Source organism: Tachysurus vachellii, chromosome 5 (genome assembly GCF_030014155.1).
Source record: "Tachysurus vachellii isolate PV-2020 chromosome 5, HZAU_Pvac_v1, whole genome shotgun sequence".
In the NCBI taxonomy this organism is placed as follows: domain Eukaryota; kingdom Metazoa; phylum Chordata; class Actinopteri; order Siluriformes; family Bagridae; genus Tachysurus; species Tachysurus vachellii.
In genome coordinates this window covers 15,952,802-15,974,680 of record NC_083464.1, presented here as the reverse complement: position 1 = coordinate 15,974,680, position 21,879 = coordinate 15,952,802, and the positions used below count along the sequence as shown (strand labels likewise).

Sequence of the window (21,879 nt, the reverse complement as noted above, 5' to 3'; positions counted from 1 at the left end):
AATAAATTATCTTGGTCAGAGAAACAGTTAGTCCTGAGCCCCTCTTGGGAACACGGGGAAGATGCAGCAATACACCACAAACGGGATTCCAGTCCTACTACTATTAATAATAATGATTATTATAATAATTGTTTCTAACTATCTTTACCTTTATCCAGCTTATTGACTTGTGATAGACTTTTACTTTGTTTTAAGTCTCATACTTTAGAGCCATTCTAATAAAAATACACTGAAGAATTCTAGATCGGGAACGACATAGTGACAAGAGTATTCTTAATAAAGTTTGGTGGAAAAATATAAGATCTTGTAAAAAGCCAGTGTGGCATCACAGCCTTCTGCAGTGATCACAAAAACATAGACATCTCCCGGGGTTTGTCTTTCTAAATAGCTGTATACACGCGAGACATGAGACGAGGACATTGTAATATTTGCTTAATTATATCGCTTAACACCAAATGAAGAACTTGTCTATTGAATTAATGAAATAAAACGTTTTTATCCGACCATTGTGGTTCGTTGTGGCACTTACTGTTTGTGCGTAATGACGCAGCTACCAGAGCTTGTGCGCGCGAGTGAGAGAGAGAGAGAGAGAGAGAGAGAGTGTGTGTATGTGTGTGTGTGAGAGAGAGAGAGAGAGAGTGTGTGTGTGTATGTGTGTGTGTGTGTGTGTGTGAGATAGAGAGAGAGAGAGAGAGAGAGAGAGAGAGAATGTGCATCTGTTTCTCTAAAAAGTTGTTTCATCATGAGGAACAACAAAATACTGTAGGAATTTACGAATACAGAATGTAACACCGTGCAAAGAGGATTTTGTTGTCTTTTAAATTGAAATTTGCTTTTAACATCCCAGAACCTTCCGAGTTACTTGCGCGACTCTCAAGTCATTCCAGTGAGACCAGCGCTAACCAGTTCAGCTGTGCACGTAAGCGGATCTGATGCGTTCACGGAGAGAAAAGGGTTCTGTCAGTTTGCTGACACCACCGAGTGAATTGTGCGTGTTGTAGGCGCAGTCCCCTTCCACGTTGTGCGTTACTCCAGACCAGTTGTTGCGCCGCGGTCGGAGGCGCTCAGCGGGAGGAGGAGGAGGAGGAGGAGGAGGTCCGGTGAGTCGCGCGCTCAGCCTAACTAACTAACGGCTAACGGGCGCTTGGAGGGCGTTCATCTGATCTCATCTCGTCTGAGTTCATCCGAAACGAGTTGTGTCAGGACTTGCGCGTCAAAGCCGAAGGTGGAAGAAATGTCCCGTCCAGTACAATGAGTGCCAGTTGGTCGCGATCAAGAGAAGTCCTCTTATGACACCCAACAGTGCAATATTGATGAGCGATTCCGAGACGTCTGTGGATTCCCTAAAGAGTGGATCGCACGCGCTGAGCAGCATGAGAAACCCGTGGCGGTGGCCCCGGGGCGCCGTGTTGGAATACTGGACAGTGCTCATGGTGTGCCTTGTTTGGATTCAGTGCACTTGCGGGATGCCGCATGTCATACGGATAGGTAAGATTATACCAAAAAAATATATTATTCCGAATGGAAACTGACTCGTTTTGCAGAGTTTATGATCTGTCCGTTGTGAGAAGCCACGCATTATCTTACCCCACTGTTTAATGCTTCTTTAATTCATTTAGGCAATTCTTAACATATAACTGCCTCAGCTGGTAAAATGACGAGAATATTAAATGTGTTACGTCGATTGACCCATTAAACAACTGTGCATAAAAATGCAGACTGCTAAGATTATACTGAAATAGTATAGAGCTTTAAAAAGCCCATAGATTAGATATGTAAGGGCTTCGATACATACTATTAATATAAAGGGGAATATATATGAATGTGTGGTCAAATAAAATCCAGGCATAAATCCCAGTGTAGATCCGAGCAAAAAGAAATCTTTAAACAGCGCAACGCTTTTTTCTTATTAACAAGTTCAATCCTACAAAGTTTGGAGCGTCTCATATTTGCTTCACACACACTTCTCAACATACTTCTGGGTTTGAGTGAATTGCTGAGAGAAAAGTAGCCATGCGTTTAAAAAAAAGGTGAAACTTTCCGACTCGGAGCTGAACACTACGGAGTGATGTTTTGGCTCAGGACGTTAACCTCCAGATACACTTCACGCACACACACACACACACACACACACACACACACACACACACACACACACACAGACATACACAGACATACACAAACACAAACTTAATATATGCAAACTACACTGTCTTTTAAGATAGAACTATTAACATCCTCTGTACCTTACACATGAAAAACAGGTACACTTTTTATTCTGTTAACACACACACACACACACACACACACACACACACACACACACACACACACACACACACACACACACACACACACTATTTAGGTTATATCCATTTTCCCTTTGGCTAAACCCCTTATTTGTGTTTTGCAAAAATATTACAAATTTCTTCAATATTATGTATGTACATTATGTCAGTAAAATCTTCTTGTCTTTAATGTATATCTTTTCTATTTTTAATTTTGGACCAAATGGTAAATTCTTTTACAAAAATCATTTTTGTTGCCAACCCGTAACCCACATATTTTTAGCATTTAGTTTTCTCTGGTTCATGAGATGTTTGTGTAGTTGTTTTTTATTTTTTTGGGGGGAAACGCATGATATTATGAAGATTTGGCATTTCTCTCCCATCTGTAGTCTTTTGTGCTTGCAATTGTGAAAACAGAACCAATTTATCAGCAGCTGCTACAGCAGCAGAGTCTGAAGGAGCCTAAAATAGAATATGACAGCTTTTGTGTTTCAAATGACATCAAGTTGAAGTAAATCTAGCTTGAAATGAAATTTTACTCCTCTAGTCTTTCTCTTGCTCAGTTCTGCAATGCACACAGATATGAACACACAATGCACACATGTCCATACATATACACACATTTGTGTTGACACAGCTGTCAAGCCTTTATGTGTATTCTTTTTATTTGTGCTTAACAGTAATTTTACCATCAGGGCGTGTTTTATATCTGAACGTGCACGTCTTTAATTGTGTTGGCATATGTGTTTGCGTGTAAAAATGAGTTTTAGGCTATACAAAATATTCTACACTATACGTTTATATGTCTTAAATCCACAAGAAATGGTCACTGTTTTATATATGTATAGTAAACAAAAATAGTCAGAGCTATTGCAATGCTTCACATTTAGCTTTAAAGACTTAATTCTCAGGCCACTAGATGGCTCTCTTTGAATTATTGCATGGGCGAAAAGGTTTCTCCTTAGATTTGCTTACAGCATTATAAAAACACAAGTGAAATTCATTAACGTGGGTGCGTTCCATAGAGGGAGGAGGGATGGGCCTGTGTCTCCCCATGAGGTAGCCTAAGCACATCTACACCATCTGTGTAATGGTGGGCATCCAAGGTGGAGTCGCTTCCACTGATTTCACTGTTCTTACAATGTACCTCTTGGAGGCCAGATGGCCAGTCAGTCTCACTCTGCAAGACTGTAAATGTCTGGAGAAGGACTGATTCCACTGCATTTCTTTGGAATCTTTGCGCCATTGCCCTCTTGCTATTAAACAAAGCGGAATGTGTTTCTCAAAAGGACAACGTTTCAGCCGATGCTGCTGTGCTGATTATGATGAATGCATTAGGGAGAAATTGTCAGAATGGCTGTTTGGTTTGATTTTTCTGACCACTGTAGTACAGCACTCAATTTTATTGGCACCTCATATGACACATTTAAAAAACACAAAACAAAACGAAAAAAAAAAAACATAACTCCGTTAAATAAAATGGTAGACAGTTTTTCTATTTAAATTATACCCAAAATACTCAGAAATTTGAATTTTTTAAAGTCTTTAATACATTTTAAATTGTCAGTAGTTATATGTATATTTATTAGATTTAAGCAACCTCTAAATATCTCAATAGATTTTTATTCTTGATAGATGAAAGCAGATGTTTCCATAAAGCATAACTGTTGTTTTTAAGCACTGTAAATCGCTTATTTGCCATTGACTCATCTTCAGTAAATTCAGACGATGGATGAAACTAATTTATGGCCTCTGGCTCTCATTCTATTTCTGAACAAGGGAATTCAGAGCCAGACAAGGATTTATTGGATAATCAATTGCTTTATCTACCTAATACTTCAAGTGCTTCATCATTGCCAGTTAATCAATCTAGCTCATGATATTATGTCACTTTTGTTTCACTGGCTCCTTTGTTCAGCGCAACAGTTGGGTTTATTATATTAATTTTGCCTTCATTTTACTTTCATTCTATCTCCTTTTCTTTTGGCTTTCTTTGGATCGTACAGTGATTACTAGAATGATGTCAGTACACTAACTACATTATTGGTATTGCAGAACAGGCACAACATAAATTAAAATCAGTAATATATGTACAGGACTGCTTTAGGGATGTATACCGTTGTGTTTACGCAAACATTTGTTGGCTTTTCTGAAATACTCAGAGCAATGCTTGATTCTAAACCATCATCAGAATCACATCAACACTGTCCAAATATATTGGGAGAAGTGTTAAGTGTGAAGAAGTGTTATCTTAAAAACTGACAATATGAACGAGAAAGTGTTAGCAGTTATAGTTTCTAAGAAGCATTTTTTGATGAAAAGGCATTGAAATTGCAGTAGGAAAGAGGTGCTAAAACATGCTTTGTTATAAATAAACATATAAATAAATAAATTATAAAAATTGTCTCTACAAAATGTGTGGTGTCTTTAAAGGGCTCTTCACATGGTGAAACTTTTATATAAAATTCTAAAAATTAAAGCTTGCCAATTAGACTCAAATTTACTTAATATTTATTTATTTATTTATTTATTTATTTATCTATTTATTTATTTATCTATTTATTTAATTTTATTTTTTCCATTTGTTTCATTATATATTTACTTATTTGTTTGTTTGTTTTAAATATAAACCCTATTGATGTTTCTGGCATTTTAAAGTATTACCTCTAGAAATTATTACCTTTGAAAATCCTCAGTTCTCAACACTATAGTAAAGAAATGTAAGCCTATATGGGCCAATATGAATGAATTAGTCGTTTAAAATCACTTGGCAGAAAAGTGTTTCCTTCTATTTTGATGAGTGGCATGACAGCGCATATGCTTCGCTGACAAGTTGACAGCTGTCAGTGTTAGGTGACTGTTCAGACTACGATTACCAGGAACTGTTGTATTCAACATGAGGTCTTTTCTTCTCAGTGGATGATGTGCCAATATTCTAGCTTGTTGATCTAACACTGAGCACAGGAAAAATGTGTTTTAATATTTTTAGTCAGAGCTAAAAATGAGGAAAAGGAGTTACTGATAATATTCAAACCTCCCACATCCATGAGAAGTGTGTCTTAGTAGTAACATAAATAGTAGGTTAGACCACAAGATATAGTATTTCTTTTTCCAATTGTATGACTACTGGGTAGTATAGGTGGTTCTTTATAAATGTTTACATAGAATCTTTTTATTCATTTTTACATTCTTATTCACATTCACATACAGTATATTGCTGCATGACACTGTGAAGCTCGAATATTTACTTTCCTGTTAAATATGTGATAATATTTCCTTAGAGTATTTTAAGCACTTCATTAAATAAATATGGCAGATTTATCATCTTTGAATCATTGGCTCTTACTCTTAACCCAGGATTATAAAAAACATCCTGCAGTAAGAAAAAAAAAGGCCAGAAAGAGAAAGACGTTCATTCATAAAGAGGCTGACAACAAGTGCGAGATCATAAGTCATATCAAATTAAGAAGGCCATCAATTGTTGAGTGGACAATGAATATTTTATTTTTATCTAAATTTAATTTGTGAGCTGACAGAAGCAGGAGTATGATGAGTCTTCAGGGCAGAAGCAGGGTCTGGGTACAGATCGCTGCAGAATGTTGGCCAGCACTCAGGCACTTTAATGTATGCTATTCAGGTTTGCGTTATCTCGGTTTGGCGAAGCACCTTACATACAGCTGAGATGGAGAGCAGTGCTCAGACCAGGGTGTGCGTGCACACACACACACACACACACACGCACGCACGCACGCACGCACGCACGCACGCACACACACACACACACACACATGCACACACACACATGCACACACACACACATGCACACAAAAACAGACTCTCTCTCTCTCTCTCGCGCCCTCTCTCTCTCTCTCTCTCTCTCTCTCTCTCTCTCTCTCTCTCTCGCTTTCTCTTTCTCTCTTTTCCTCCAAAACTGTTGCTAGTAAATCAATTCAATTTTGAAATTCAAACGCACCAACACACAAACACACACACAGGTTTGATTGTAATACATACAATAATAGTATACGCAGAACAGTGCAGTGTTTTCCACTTATACATACAGAAGCTGATCAACTGCTACAGCTCCACAAAATGCCTTCAATATTATATAAAAGTGTAATTAAATACCTATTACTTTATGAAGGAATTTTCCTGTTAGCTGATTGCAATGTAAGGTTAATAGCGTGGGAAAAACAGACAGGCAAGAATGATCTACGTATAAGATTTGACAGTTAACATTACTGTTGAACACAGCGGTTGTTTCTAAGCTAAATTAACACAGCTAAACTTAAATCACTGCATATCATGTGAGAATAGGTTTACCTGGAACATAAGGATAATTAAATGTTATAAGGATCAGTGCATGGCCAACAGGGAGAGGCATTAAAGTTAAAGGCAACTCAAAAACACTGAGATAATCCACTGACACAGTGGGCCTTTCCCTTCACTGCAAGCCGTGAACTGTTCTCAGAGCAGATGGTGTTTTCATATCACGCTACAAAGTGTGTGCTCCGCAGAACAAGGTCGGTGGGGAACATATGCTCTTAGTAATTAAATAAATAATGCTCAAGTGAACCTTGTAGTGACTTAAACATGGATAGCGTCAGAGCAACGAAGATGAAAACCAAGCATTTAGAGCTATGCGAACCTGTGGAGCTCCATTTGTCTCATGCTGGGAAGTTAGGGTTGTGTGGGGGAATCCAACAAAGTGCCTGTGTGATGGAGTCAGATAATATTGTGCTGTTCCTATTTTACTCTACCTGCTTGTCTCTGGAGATGGCATGCCATTACAGCTCGATGTGTGCCCTTCTAGATTTGACAGCTCAGGGAAAATTCCTGGGTTGTCAATGTACACACTCTCTCTCTCTCTCTCTCTCTCTCTCTCTCTCTCTCTCTCTCACTCTCATGTGCCTCCCTGTCTCTTACACACATGCTGTCTTCTTTTGTGGCAGGTGCTGCAATAGCAGACAGAATCAAATTTCATGTTCTCTCCATTTGTCTTTATTACGAGCCCCTGTCTCACCCATCTGACTCTAGAGTGGCCTGGCTACTGCTTGTAAAGTCAAATACAATTAACATGCGTAACAGGCAGTGACAAAGACATGGGAAAATATTGTTGTCCTTTTTCTCTGTAATATACTGACTATAACACCATTGGTTTAACAATAAATAAACACAAGCACACTTACACCCACACATACAAACATGGAATAAATATCCACCACGGCTTAGCCTGTGAAAAGTCATGAAAAGGAGAAGACTCTAGCCAGACGAAGCCGCTGAGCCTCTTATTTAGTTTGTTAATTAGCTCAAACCTTTTGATCCCAATTTTGAAAACCTGCCACGTTGCTGTGCTTGCCTCTTTTGTGTGTTGTGCCTAGCAAGATAAAGTGGAACCTTTTTTCCCCCCTTGCCTTTCAAATAGTGGCATTCAAGGCCTCCCCTGTTCATCCTCCCCTCCCCATGCACACGCACATACTCACATCCACAATGAGAAGTGCCTTATCCATCTCCAGACATGGACACCATCTGCAGTGTTACAATGCAGCATGGTTGTTGCTGTAGTAATACAATAGCAGACCTTTTCCTCTTGTTTAATCAGGCTATGACATAAAGGATTTATTGGTCATGGTTAAGCCAATATGTAACAGAGGCTGTTAAGTAGAGTGTGGTTGAGGATGTCGATTGGCTTGCTGACCTTTTTAGTGTTACACTAGAACTGACAGGCATTGTGTGGGATTATGGACCATGCTGTCTTCAGGACAAAAAAAAAATCTTATGGTATATTCCTTATTACGTTCTGTTTTTTTCCCAAAATATATAAAACAAGACCGATGTATTTGGATTAAGCTCTAACTAAACCTAGCCACCTTGCTAAGAATAAAAAATACATGGAACTTTATATGTAAGGTCTTATCCTAATTGTTTTCAAAATGATCTTGTGAGTTGTAGGCAGCTATTATGCTCACCAATGCAATTGCTCTTGACGAGGGCTTTGGAGGTCAGCAACCACATTTGGAATAGCCTTCAGATTCTCCGAAACAGCACTTTTTTCTCGACTCTTTATGTCGATGTCCTTTTTGAGAGCCTGTAAGTGATGTGGAAACTTGCCAGTCTGTGACTCATCGAGTGCAACATAACCTCTATGCTTATCAGGATACAACACATGAATCCCCTGTTTGAAAAGCTTGGCATCAGCTGTCAAACTTGATCAAATGTGAGCATATATTTTAAGGCAGGAAAACATCAGGCCAGAACCTCATGTGAAATGATCAAACATCTTTAATAACAATCTGTTGCTTTAACAGTTAACGTCTGGGAATTTGTTTGTTAGGGAAAATCTGTTTTTAGATGTGGAGTCTCAGATTTACAGTGATGAAGCCCGAAAGTGATGTCATTAATCTCATATGTTCTTGTTTGACCTGGTGTGTTGTAAAGTAGTTTATTTAAAAAGCTACTGAAGCATTATAACTGTCATAACCAGTATTAATTATTTGATCACTAGATTGTCCTCAATAAATAGATAGGGATTTCATTGCTGGATTAACATTTCCCCTTGATATGACATATACAGGGATGTAGACAAGTGTTTGTTAGTAAGCAGTGGCAAGTCATAGAGGAGGAGCAGGGTCACATCAATACTTGTTTTGATACTCCGAGGCACAATCTGTCTGGATCCGAAATATTTTGACACAATAGAGTGTTTTGGAGGTGTTCCTATAAAAGACACACACAAAAAAAAAATCTACACAATTTACTCATATTCTGCTATAAGTAAGTGTAAAGATTATAAGGATCAGTAAAATAAACCTTTTTGAATGACACATTTTGGGCATGTTTTCTGACCTGTCATACATCCAGGCTTTTAGTGAGTCGATTTGCATATTGCTCTCTCTTACCCCACCAAGAACATAAATAATAGATTGTTGGTTGCAGGTTCACCAATACAGAAACCAGTCAAGTGTGCATATTCATCCATGTGAATAAAAGCTTCAATTCCAAACCTTTTAGTAACCAGTTATACTTTATTCTACCAATGCATAGCTGACAAAAAAATCTCTGCACACTAACTAGGGTTGATACCGAGAAACAATTATTAGCTGAATTAATTACTTCCCTACTAATTGCTTGAATTTGAACACATACAGTATGTGATATGAATGTTGCATGAATAATCTGGTGCTAAGCAGTGTGTATTTTGCAGTTTAATATATTTATATACAGTTTTAGAGAAATAAACACTCTAAAGGGTTGTCCCTTTCGGTTGAAACTTTAAACCTTTAAACAAAAAGGAAGCAGCTGCCTCTGTGCCTTGCTGTCTATGCTCTCTCATAAGGTAGTGTCCCAGAAAACAGTGCTGTAGTAGCTATGACTGTAAGAAAAGGTTTTGGGACACCCCTTGAAGGCAACATATGTCAGGATGTTGCAAAGACACCAACATATGCTATCACTCTCTAACCTCAAATGTCTGTTGTGGAAAATCACACATGGAAAAGGTATGACTACACCAGCAAGTTCTCATCAAAAAGAAAATCTTAAATCAAAACAATTACAGCTAACATATTTATACACATACAGGGCACCTGACCCTAGTAATTATTTCTTTACAGGCTGACTAATGCAGTTGGTTTTGTGATATATAGGACAGCAGAGCATACCGTTGTTTGCTCCCTTTTATATTAGACAGATGAACGTCGCTCAGTGGGCGTGATATAAACATTAACTTCGGAAGCAGTGCATTCATAAAAGGCTCAAAGTAGAAACGTTTAATAAAGCTAAACTGAATATCATATATAGACAGAAACACTATGTTTTTGGATGTATTTGGTTAAGTGCTTAAAGCAGCAGAAGCATGAAGCTTTGGAAAGAATATTTTGTATTGACACTTTTGCTAGCTTAATCAGATGAAGGTGAGTGGCACCTGATTCTGGACACATTCAAGGAATATACAAGCATTCACTAATTGGTGAATGGAATGTCTTCCGAGGAAGTAATTAGGTGGAAGGATTGTTGGAGCCAGTAGAGGCTGGGGCTGTTATTTGTTTGACGTCATCTAACGTACCAGTAATGAGAAGCTTAAAAGGAAAAATGGAAGCTTGGGGATATATGGTAATGATGAGGCAGTTGTAGCTTGAAGGTTAGTTCGCTGATTCAATGGATTACTCTGATGGGCACACGTAATGGAGCATGAGTTTTTTGCACTTCTCAGAATAGTGTCTGTCACTAAATTCCTTTTGAACTGCTTGACTTAACTTTCAATGTCAGATCTGTGATAAGGTCTCCTAAGATATACCTGTGGTGTTGTGGGACTGTGAGTCCACCAGCTGGGAGAGTGTACTAAACCTTAGCCACCAATATTTTGTGGCAGGTTACCAGAACATCATGACAAAAAGGGACATACTGTAGCTTGTTTTTGAATGGCATTTGATGAAGCAGGGTAATGTTGAAGGTCCCAGATGATTTGGCAGGGATTATACCCTCTTATGGCAGTGATAAAGCAGCATTCTGGCATTTGTGGTTTTGGTTTTGTTGGGACTCATGCATGAAAGGACATTTGCTTTACAATTATGGAACCTGGACAAGTTGTCAAATTGAGTGTTGTGAACAACAGAGCCGATTGGATTTGTCACGTGCTGAGTTGTTTGCTTGTTTAAAGGTAAATCAAGGTTCTTGTATTCTGTGAAAACTAAAAATGTTATGTCCAGCTTCCTCCAGCCAATGCCATTAATTCCTTCTATTCAAGTTTGCCTAGGAGCTGTTACTAAAATTGGTTAATAAATTTTTTAATTTTCTTATAGTTGTGTTTATTTTTTTTTAACAATTTTTTATCAATTCATAAATTCTTTGCATGTACTGTATTTATTTACCAAGCTGACTTCTCTTTTCAACATCTATCTTTTCATTGATCTGTACATGAATCTGGTACTTAATCAAAATACTAGCATTTCCAGGTTTGCCCCACATTTTGTGTTTAAATCGGTGTGTTTGTTATAAAGCTGAAACTGTAACAGTATATGATTTGCTCCTATGTTAACATTCACTTGTTGGTGGACAATTAATTTCTCAGTTAGGGGCTGTGGGCAGTGGCAAGTGGATTTCAAGAGAAATTTAAAAATAAAAACCTTTGCGCATTGGCTTTGTCTGACAACATTTCTCACATTTGATGTCATTGCTACCAAAGCAAAAATAAATCTGTGATATAAAACAAATGAAATCCCAAATTTTACCCATTTATTTCTAGCTCTTAGAGCTACCAGCTAGAGAGCAGACAGTTCCACCAAAAACATGTGAACTCATCCAATTGTTTTGATCTGCTGCTCATGCTCATGCAGTGTCAAAGGGTAACAGAATCAGAGGAAAATTCTATTGCCCTCTTTCGCATACACCAGCTCCCTGATGCCTGCTAGTGCCTTATAGGCCTATGATTGACAGAGGTGAGAGAGTATGCCATTCCGTGCACTCAGAGAGCACATGCGATTTTGCTTTTTTGCTCTCTATAGCACAGCCAGTTTGCTACTTTACTCCAAAAACAAATACTACCATTCCAGATACTAGTTCAGCAATGGTGTTTATCCCAGGTAAAAATCTTATTATGTATTTTTACATAAATTTTCTTGTTTTTCCATTGAATCAATTGTGCTGAATGCTCAAGCTGTAGTCCTACCTGCTTTGAATACATAACATTATCCGTTCATTCATATATTAAGTAAACATTATGTTAGCCATTTTCTTCAAATATATTTTGTTGCTGTCATTTTAAACTGGATTTATCAACAAACATCATGATGCACAGCATATTTATTCAATGGAGCAAGCAAGTAAAATGTCAGAGGTAGTGTTGTTCACTGTTGAGTCATTTATGTTAGAGGCAAGATTTTCTAACTGAAGCCTCTGGTGAATTGATTTCCTTAATATAGTTCTCACTAAAAACAAAAGGACGCTTCATTCAGACTACAAAGTGTTTCAATAACAGCACAACACACTGCTAGAAATTATGATCCACAAACAGCAGTAAACAGAAATCATGCAGAATCATGTGGGATGTTGGGTATTATTATACTACATGTACTTGATCTGGATAAAAAATGAATGAAGTCAACTGATTGAACAACTTGATTAAAAAGCATGACACACGTCAAGGCCAGAGCACAATCAGTGGGTCTTTGTGCCATTTTCCCTGCCGGTAATGACATTTAGGATGCTCTGTGCATAAGAATAAGTGTAAGGGCTGGTGGCTGCTGTTCCACAGAGATAACTGGAACCATGCAATGAGCGTGTGCTGGATGGTGCCTATTAAAGGCCAAGAGCCAAGAACTCTAGTCACTGTCAGGCTTTAAAAACAACAACTCGTGAAGATATTACCGCCTTATTATGGGTTGTCCGGACCAACGTGATTGAATGGAACGGGGGCAGCAAGTCCTAGAGTCAGCAAGTCTGACTCTCTCTAATGTCCAGAGATGCTATATACAGGCTTTCTTTTTCTGTCACTTCAACTGCTCTTCTCTTCTTTCTGCTCCAAAACCCCTACTCTCATCATTTTTGTAATGTGCCCCTCCGCACTTTTGTTAAAGAACTTGTCTTTTAGAGACTTCTTCCAAGGAGCAGACCTCATCCTGTCAGATTGCAAATTTAATCCCATTCAGCCTGTGCACATTATAGTAATCCCCACTGGCACACAATGGCCCATTCCCTACCAATCTAACCCCAACCCATGTCTCATCTCTCAGGATTATACTATTTGTATTTCAATAATAACAAGCAATTTATGTTCCATTTGTTTCCTTTCTGTTTTTCTATTCTTATTTTGTGAATACTGTCTATAGAATGTGCTATTTGACAAGAAGCTAAAAATCTAAATAAATGTGAATTAGAAGTTCATTTTCTGAAAATAAACAGTTGCCTCTTCAAATACAATGACACTGATCATTACAATACCCTGTAATTTTGGAACATACCATTCTTCTTCCCTTAGACCTTTTGAATGGTTCTGTAATTATCTTGCAGGCTTGATTAGTTGGCTGGGAAAATGCCTGGTGATTGCCATTTGCAAGTCTGGATAAAGCTGAGTATTTCCCTCTCATATGCAGCTTGCTTCTCACAGTTGATTAGCTGTGAGGCTCTGCCAGTACAGACTGACATCTTATCTGAGGAACTAAACTACACCTGACAAGAGGCTCCATGATTAGAAAGCTTGTTCTCCTCAGACAGTCAGATGAGACGTGTAGTATATCATTTTGTAAATCCACCTTGTGCCGTTGTACAGCACTGATGCTGCACCCCACAGTTTTCTGTACTCTAGAAGATCCTGTAATGTAATCCTGAAAGTTAATTGCTATACAGTTATCAAGTAATCTTTGTATTTTTCACTCTGGGGGAAAATCAGAATTTCAGAAATTTTTAGAAAACAGGTATAACAAAAATTAAACCATTTTGTTTAAAAAATTGCATTATTATATATTTTGTAGATATTGCTTACCTAAGCACCATGGAAATGTGTTTATTTGTCAGTAATCATTGCATTTGATTGCAGATTAAAATTGTAGCCTAGTTAGCACCATTCAGTTTCGAGTACTGTATATCAGGGTCCCAGATTTGATTCAGAGCTTGGCTTACTGTCTGTCTGGAGTTTTGCATGTTCCCACTAAGCCCATGTCCACTTCCTCTGGATTCACAGATGACTGGATTTCCCCTAGGTGTAAATGCGTGTATGAACTCTGAATTAGTCTGTGTACATAGTTCCATGCGATGGACTGGACTCCTATCCAGGGTTTATTCTTGCCTTGTATCCAGTTTTCCAGGAACAGGCTGTGGATCCATCATGACCTAGACCAGGATAAAGTGGTCATTGAAGCTGAAAGAATAAATAGTTAGCTGAATAACCCTCTTTCTATTATATAAATCTATGACATCTGAGAGACAGCAATGTCAGGGTATAATTTATTTAATACAAGAAGAGAAAAATCTAGATCTACCTGAACGCCACACATTTCATGTTGCCAGAGATGTCTGTAGAAAGTGAAGCCATTGTAGTGATTTTTTTTAAACGTTAGTTTGAATAGAACATCTGTTATAGCATTCATAATCATTTTGTCAAAATACTTGATTTAAGTTAAGAGAATGTGGAAATTCATAGACTCACATAATTCATTTGTAATTTGGGTGCCTTTATTATTTAGGAAATTATCCCCTTTGAGAACCTATAAGTGCAGTTTTATTTCATTCATTTCAAGTGGGATTTACAATTTTTTTTTTTTACTTAAACTGTTTTGCCTGTATTCCGTGATATGTCACTTTTTTACTGCATGTCAGTAAAAGAAGAAGAAGGTCTTGGTATAATAGACCACTATTCTGACAAAAACATTTTTTATTTGTCAGAAAGTATCTGCTAAAACAAAATCAAATCTCCCTGAGAACTTTGGCAGATTCTCCATGATGCTTAAACCTTTTTTTTTTTTTTTTTTTTCAAAAAATAAAAATTTCAGTTTTTTTGTAATTTTTTTCCCTTCGAGCTCTTATGTGGCGTATTCAGAAATGCATTAGCCCATTCCATTTCTAAGTTGACCAATTCAAGCTCTCTTTTCTAAATAATCAGAGAAAAAAAGATTCTGTTTAGCATGCTCCATCACTTTTAAGTCTGAGCAGGGACCAGGATGCAAACATAAGCTACCCCTTTGTTTTTGCAGTATCTGCACTGCAAAAATGTCCTTGATTTTCTCAAAATGACTCTGTCCCTGGATGTGGGCAATTGCTTTAACCAGCTGCCAGCTTTTATATATTTCTCTCGCCTAAATGAAGTGCTGACTATAGCCACAGGCACAATCCTATTCAGTGGAAAAAGTAGTCTCTACATTTTTATCCCAAAAATGTCATCAGAGCTGCCCTTTGGATAAACACTAACAGAGTGTCTCTATGGATTCATCCTCTAATGTTTTTTTTTTTCAGCTCCATACTCTCACACATTCCCTTTTGAAATTTTCTCTCATTTCAGAGGATGAGCTTTCTTTATTCATTTCCATGTTCATTCTTCTCCAACAATCTTCTTGTTCTCTATCTGTAGCACATTTGTATGAGACTCTTTTGTTGCAGATTTTTCTATACAAGCCCAGAGAAAATGTCCACCCTTTTGTAACTTCTGCTTCTGCAGCATTTCTTCAGAGAGAAGGCTACAAAATGACAATGCTGAATTTATATAATCAAACTGGCTAGTGGAGTCGGCGCTGTGTCTGGTGATAGACCCATGCAACTGGAAGAGTGGACAGGCAGAGGGAAAATAAATCCCTGATCGCAATCTGCACAGCATTTACATAAGAAGTGGAAGTCTGTTGCAGAAGAGTGACTTGCAGTAACATTACACGTTTGTTCAGTGGAAAGCGGCCGAGGGTTTTTTTGCTTTGTGAGAGGAAGGGGGCCGGTAAGAAAATATTGTCAAAAACTCATGAAAAGTGTTGTACAACAGAGAAATGCCAATGGGTAACATTAGTGTTCAGGTGTGTATGTGTGTGGGAAATGAAAAAGACACTGAATTATCTGTGCAGATTGTACATTTTTTGTGCACCAGAGAAAGTGAAGAAGTAAGCAGTATACAGTATGTCCATGCTTGTGTGAGTGTGTGTATGTGTGTGAACATGTGTGTGGTATGTTTTTTATATCTTGGTAGGGACTAGAGTATGTGGTGGACACACATATGAGCCAGATCTATTCCTTTGATTATTGAGGTTAAGGGTTAGATAGACGAGATAGCATTCATTATATGCTTTAATAATTGCATCACTGTATAGTCATCACAAAGCTAGTAAAAAATGTTTGTGTGTCTCAGACATAACAAAATATTAAATCGAATAAAAGCAACTATCTTTTTTATCTGTATCTTTTCTATCTATAGCAAAAATAATTATCTGTCAGAAACTATTTTGTATGATTCATATTTGGTCTGTAAGCCCTTATTGTGGAAGTTTTGAGGTTTGACTTAAAGTGTTCAGCTGCGCAGCAGGACCCAACACTCCGCGTATAGCATGAGTATGGCTGGGCCCCAATCATTGATTACATTAAGATTTTATAGACAGGATTCAAACAACGAAGACATGTAAAAGCAAAACATTGTCAATCATTGGCTTAAATGCACCGTCTGCTCATCTCCTGATCATGCTAATCTGGACCTACCAAGGTCTACTAGAAGGTCTACTGGAAGCTGTTTATGCCTAATTCCCGACAACTCGTCTCCAGTCCCCTCTGCCCTTGTCATAATCTAAGAAAACAACCGTACTATAAACGCAGGAAATGCTGCATGGCTTTGTTGCTCCGTAACTGTATTTCATAAAGATGTATACTATCATTTATTTGTTCTGAAAAAAAAAAATGCTACTCACAGCTACCCAGAAAACAGAAGGTAAGATGCTGGTTCTCAGACTATTTTCTAGTGAAGTGTAAGGTTTCACACAGGCTTTCTTTATTCATTTCAACATTCATTCTTCTCCAGAAATTTTCTAGTTCTCTAGTTGTAGCACATTTATATGAAACTGTTTTACTGCAGAATTTTTTCAATTCAAACTCAGAGAAAGTTTTCACACTATTGTAGCTTCTGCTTCTACAGCATTTCTTTAGAGAGAAGCGTACAAAGTAACAATGCTGAATGTTTTTTACAATCAAACTGGCTATTGGAGTCGGAGCTGTGTCTGGTGATAGACCCATACAACTGGAATAAAATCCCTTGTTACACATTGCAACTGTGAGCTGCCTTGCAATACAGTATATGTACACAGATTGGTCATGTCGTGATATGTCATAGTTAAAGATTAGATAGAGTTAGTTGGGGGTTTTGTGGCAAAAAGACTACTTAGACAGCAAAATCTTAGATTTTTGTCTTGTTTGATTTTAGGCACATTGTACTTTGTCTGGGGGGCACGGTGGTTTAGTGGTTAGCACGTTTGAAAGATTAACACCTCCAGGTTTGGGGGTTCGATTCCCACTGCCTCCTTGTGTGTGTGGAGTTTGCATGTTCTCCCCGTGCCTCGGGGGTTTCCTCCGGGTACTCCGGTTTCCTCCCCCTGTTCAAAGACATGCATGGGAGGTTGATTGGCATCTCTGGAAAAATTGTCCGTAGTGTGTGATTGCGTGAGTGAATGAGAGTGTGTGTGTGTGTGCCCTGTGATGGGTTGTGCCCTGTGCCCTGTGACTCCGTGCAGGGTGTATCCTTTCTTGATGCCCGTTGACGCCTGAGATATGCACAGGCTCCCCGTGACCCGAGGTAGTTCGGATAAGCGGTAGAAAATGAATGAATGTATTTTGTCTTTATTAATTACTGGGTCAGTAAAAATAGATTTCCAAACATTACTTTTCTAAAAAAAAAAAAAAAAAAGCATTTCAGTAATGTATATGTAATTGCACTTTTCAGACAAAAAAACGTGTGTTTTAAAGATTGCTTGCTAAAACAGAAGCTAATCTTCAGGAGAACTGTGGCAGATTCTCCAAGATTCATAGAAGACAATGTAATAAATGCACTTAAGTCTGTTTTGCTTTACGGTATTTCTTTACATGCACCTTACACTTTTACACACTACTGTACATACAGGGTTAAAAATAGATGTTGGAACTTGGAATGTCAACCTCAGCTAAACAGTTTGAGGCAGAATTTGTAACAAAACTGAGACTAGACAGGATACGATAGAGAGAGTAATCACAGGATAAGGGGAAGCAAGTGATTAATATTCTGTAGACAATGAGTGTGGCTGTGCATGATACTGAGACTTAATTTTAGGTTAATTTATCATTTCTGAATGTTATTATAAGTGTTTCAAATTAGTCTGAAATATTAAAGTAGCAAGCAAGTCTTCTTATCTTTTAGCAAACAAGTTAATCAACTGGCCATTTTGTAGCATATGATAGCACAAAAGATTTCAAGGTAAACACACAATCATACACACATAGAGCAAAAATATGCAGAATAAGCTTAAATGCTGTAGGAACCCTTTTGGAAAGCATGTGTGTGCTTTTTAACATGGTGGTGGGCAAATTGGAGACAAAGATAAGGACACAGCCTGAATGGGATCACTCAGCTGGTGATGGCTGATCCACTCAGTGACTCACTCCATGCTGACGACTAATGAAGGAAAACAAAACAGGAAATGTAATTTGTAGGACACACATTAGCACAGAAGGACAACAGACTAGACATAATATCTTTACACTTTTGGCAAGGTCATGCCATCTTTAGGTTTTTTAATTCATTGTTTCACTTTTGTGTTTCTCCTGACAACCCTCACAGAAGGACAATGGCTTCCATTATCTCAGTGTCGTCCACATGTGTAGCTGAACACAGCCTAAGGTTGTGTGCTGATTCAGGTTAATGACTGAACTAAAGTTCTGTAGTCTAGTTAGTTAGAACATCCGTTAGAATGTCCACCTTGAACAGGCGGCTTAATCAGTTAAAGATGTTAGCATTGAGAATAGGACATTACCCACTTGTGTCCTCTCAGCTTGGCTGCTTGTGTACCATGACAATGCATCATGCACTATGTCTTTTCCGAGTGTCCTTCCCTATAGGGGATTTACACAGCGAAACCAGTCAAAGCATGACAACAAATTGAGATGACAACACATCACAGAATGCACGTGCATGCAGGCCATTTTCCTTATAAATTTATCAGCCTGAAACTATGTGCCTTTGAAAACTGTGTAGGGTTCATCAGGGCATGGTGCTCACACATGCATACTGTGATGAACATGCCTGCTGGCTACAGCAGTAGTAATTAAGTTTGTGGTCAAGGTCAAGGGGAAATTTGGTCGCTATTTTTATCAGGGCTGCATTGAAACAGGGCTTTTGTGCCACACCATGGCATATGACTGCTAATGTGGACCTCATTCATTACATACGTCAGGGTTCTAAATTAGCCTCTTTATCTGCTCACACCAGTGGGCCTGACCGCTAAGGTTTAGATACACAAGCAAGTTTTAGAGAATTAGAAATATAGGGTTGGCTGTGAACAATTATAAATATTTTAGATCATTTGGTAATTAAAGATTTTATATCAAAATTCAAGTCCATTGTGTAATTTTTTTTAATCACACAATGCCTTAAGCTTTCACTGTTTTATAAGCATTTCTTCTGGGTTGACACACAGAAATCAATTTCGAAAGTTTCTCAAACAGAGCAGTTTTCCTGCTTACTTCCTGACAGTGTGATGCTTAGATCCCTATTATTATTTTTTTATTTAAAAGAAGAAAAAAATCTGTTTCATGCGAATGTAATTCAAACTGTTTACGGCCATTTCTGTAAAATACATTTACGTGACCGTGTCATCTGTGTGTTATTTACTGTTGTTTTATTATTTCAATTTATTTAATTTCTTTCATCTGAGATTTAATGCTTGATAAATTATGTACAATTTCCACAAGCAGCAAAAGAATATGAGTGGCTAAATCAGATAACCTGTAGTTGTTGACACCACTTCATTTAGGCAAAGCAATAAGTGGCTTTCTGAGTACTGCTTAATGTCTGCTAAAAGGCTTCGCTAAGGTAAGCGTCAAAGATTTGACCAAATGTACTGTTTAAATTTTAATCGCTTGCTCATCTTTTGATAAACATCTCACAGCTACAGGGCAGCCTTTTATTTCTGTTTGTTGTCAGCTGGAACTTGAGCTGTGGAAATGTGAGCTTGGGGGGATGTGTACAGTTGTGGCATTAGGTAGCCATAGCCAAAAATAAATAAAAAATACAAATTATTGGATTTAATGGCTTGTAGGGAGAGAAAAGCAATGAATAAATAACGGGTTATACACTGGCAAAATTCAAATCAGTGGCAGATTGAATTTGGAGACAGAATGGCAATGTCAGAATGGAAAGGCCGAAAGAAGGCTGCAATTTTCTCCACCCTGCTACAGTCTGCAGCGTGCTAATTCATGTTTCATGCTCTGCAAATGCAGGCCAAACGGCCATTTTTATTCCCCAACCCTGGGCTGTCGGGGATTTCTTTTCATTTTTTCTCAACATCTCCCCCAAAAGGGATATTTCAAAGCCTGTATCCTCTTTAAAAACATTATCTGCAATTTTGTCAGGCCTTCCAGACTATACACACGAGGCTTGATGGCCCTTTGGTGTGCCATTTCTGAGACCCGTTGTCCTAAGTGGCTGGAAGCCTCTCTTTACAACCAGCACATCTCGATGGTGTCTTCAAAGCGCTACGGCCACGGTTCACTGTGTGTGTGGGTTAAAAAAAAAATCCCACTGTAAATGCTGTCCTAATGACTCTCAGCAGGGTTACCCTTCATTCTTTCATAAAGGGATGGGGAATAAAATGTCTCTGGCATTATGTGGAGCCCATGCGAACACTGTTGGGATTTAACAAAGAAAACCCTCCTCCTGAAAAATGGTGCCTAATGGGATACATTAGTGTATGATGTATCTGCTGGACTTTCTTGTACTTCTGAGAATACAGACTCATACATAATAGTCTACACATACTCTATGTTTGCACACACAGATAATAACTTTATAGAGATAAGTGTGTTGAATCGTGTAGCTTACATAGACTGTTAATGAAGAAATGCATTTTGAAGTTCACATGAAAAATGACTGAAACACACACATACATAGAGCATAGAAAACAAGCAAAATACTGTAGATATTATTGAGCATGTGTAAAATAAAAACATCTATTATGGATAGAATGTAACTGTATTTGTGAAGCAGGCTCTGTAAATAAAGTGTCTGTGGTGATACATGCACACATTCAGCAATTTGATCTCTTCTTTCGTTGCTATACTATGCAGTCGAGTTCCTTGTAGGCATTTCTACTACTGGTTGCTATAGAAATAATGCGTTTCAGTGGGTTGTGCATCTAACATTCCATATCAGTTTTCTTGCCTCTAAAATGAAATGTTTAGTAGAGAGGTTGTATATAGAATTGTATATAAAAGTCTAAATCATGCACTATATCATTTGACATGAAGGAGAACTAACCAACTTCTTAACTTCAAACTAATTTATCTTTAGCATAAGGTGATGCTTACATCAGGCCAGCAAGCAAACTGCAAATAAAATAACGATCTCCTATTTGTATAGGTATTGTAATCTGTATTGTATCTGTATCTGTTTAGAACATTAGAATTTAGAATTCTTTTTTTTATTCTGACATGATGGTGGTCCATATTTTATATTTTTCTAAAGAATTACCTTGTGGATCACCCTTGAAAGGAAGTATTTATAAGTACATTCTTCTTTTGTTTGTCCTTTTTTGGATCACTGCAATAGGGTTAACATCAGTGCTATAAACTGAACCATAGTGTCCTCACATTATAAACCAATGTTGTTAAATCGGATGGTCTTTCAAATTCTATAAACAGCATATACTGTATGAAATAGGTGGCTGTATTGAGACAAGCCTTTATTGAGCTGTTTTTCTTTCCTGTGTGTAGCTCCTAGAGAAGCTTCTAGGCCCACCTGCAGATCATAAGTTACTGAGGTTTAGAGGTTATTCTTCTGTAGAGTAATAGATGGTTTGTTAGGGCCATTAAGCACCAGTCCTGTCTATGGATTGAGAGAGTAGAGTGAAATTGTTAAAGGGAGGGTTAGTGCTGGTGGGACAGGTAGATAGAT

The 21,879-nt window shown here is 37.9% G+C and overlaps 1 protein-coding gene across 2 annotated transcripts in view; it reads left to right on the top strand.

Moving 5' to 3' along the window:
• Nucleotides 1-734: 734 nt before the first annotated feature.
• grik3 (glutamate ionotropic receptor kainate type subunit 3) overlaps nt 735-21,879 on the top strand; it is an 81,475-nt gene continuing 60,330 nt past the window's right edge. For both annotated transcript variants that reach the window (XM_060869990.1, XM_060869989.1), the window contains exon 1: nt 735-1,488. In XM_060869990.1, the coding sequence (XP_060725973.1) occupies nt 1,290-1,488 (199 nt within the window). In that variant the 5' untranslated portion in view covers nt 735-1,289. The remainder of the gene's footprint in view (nt 1,489-21,879) is intronic.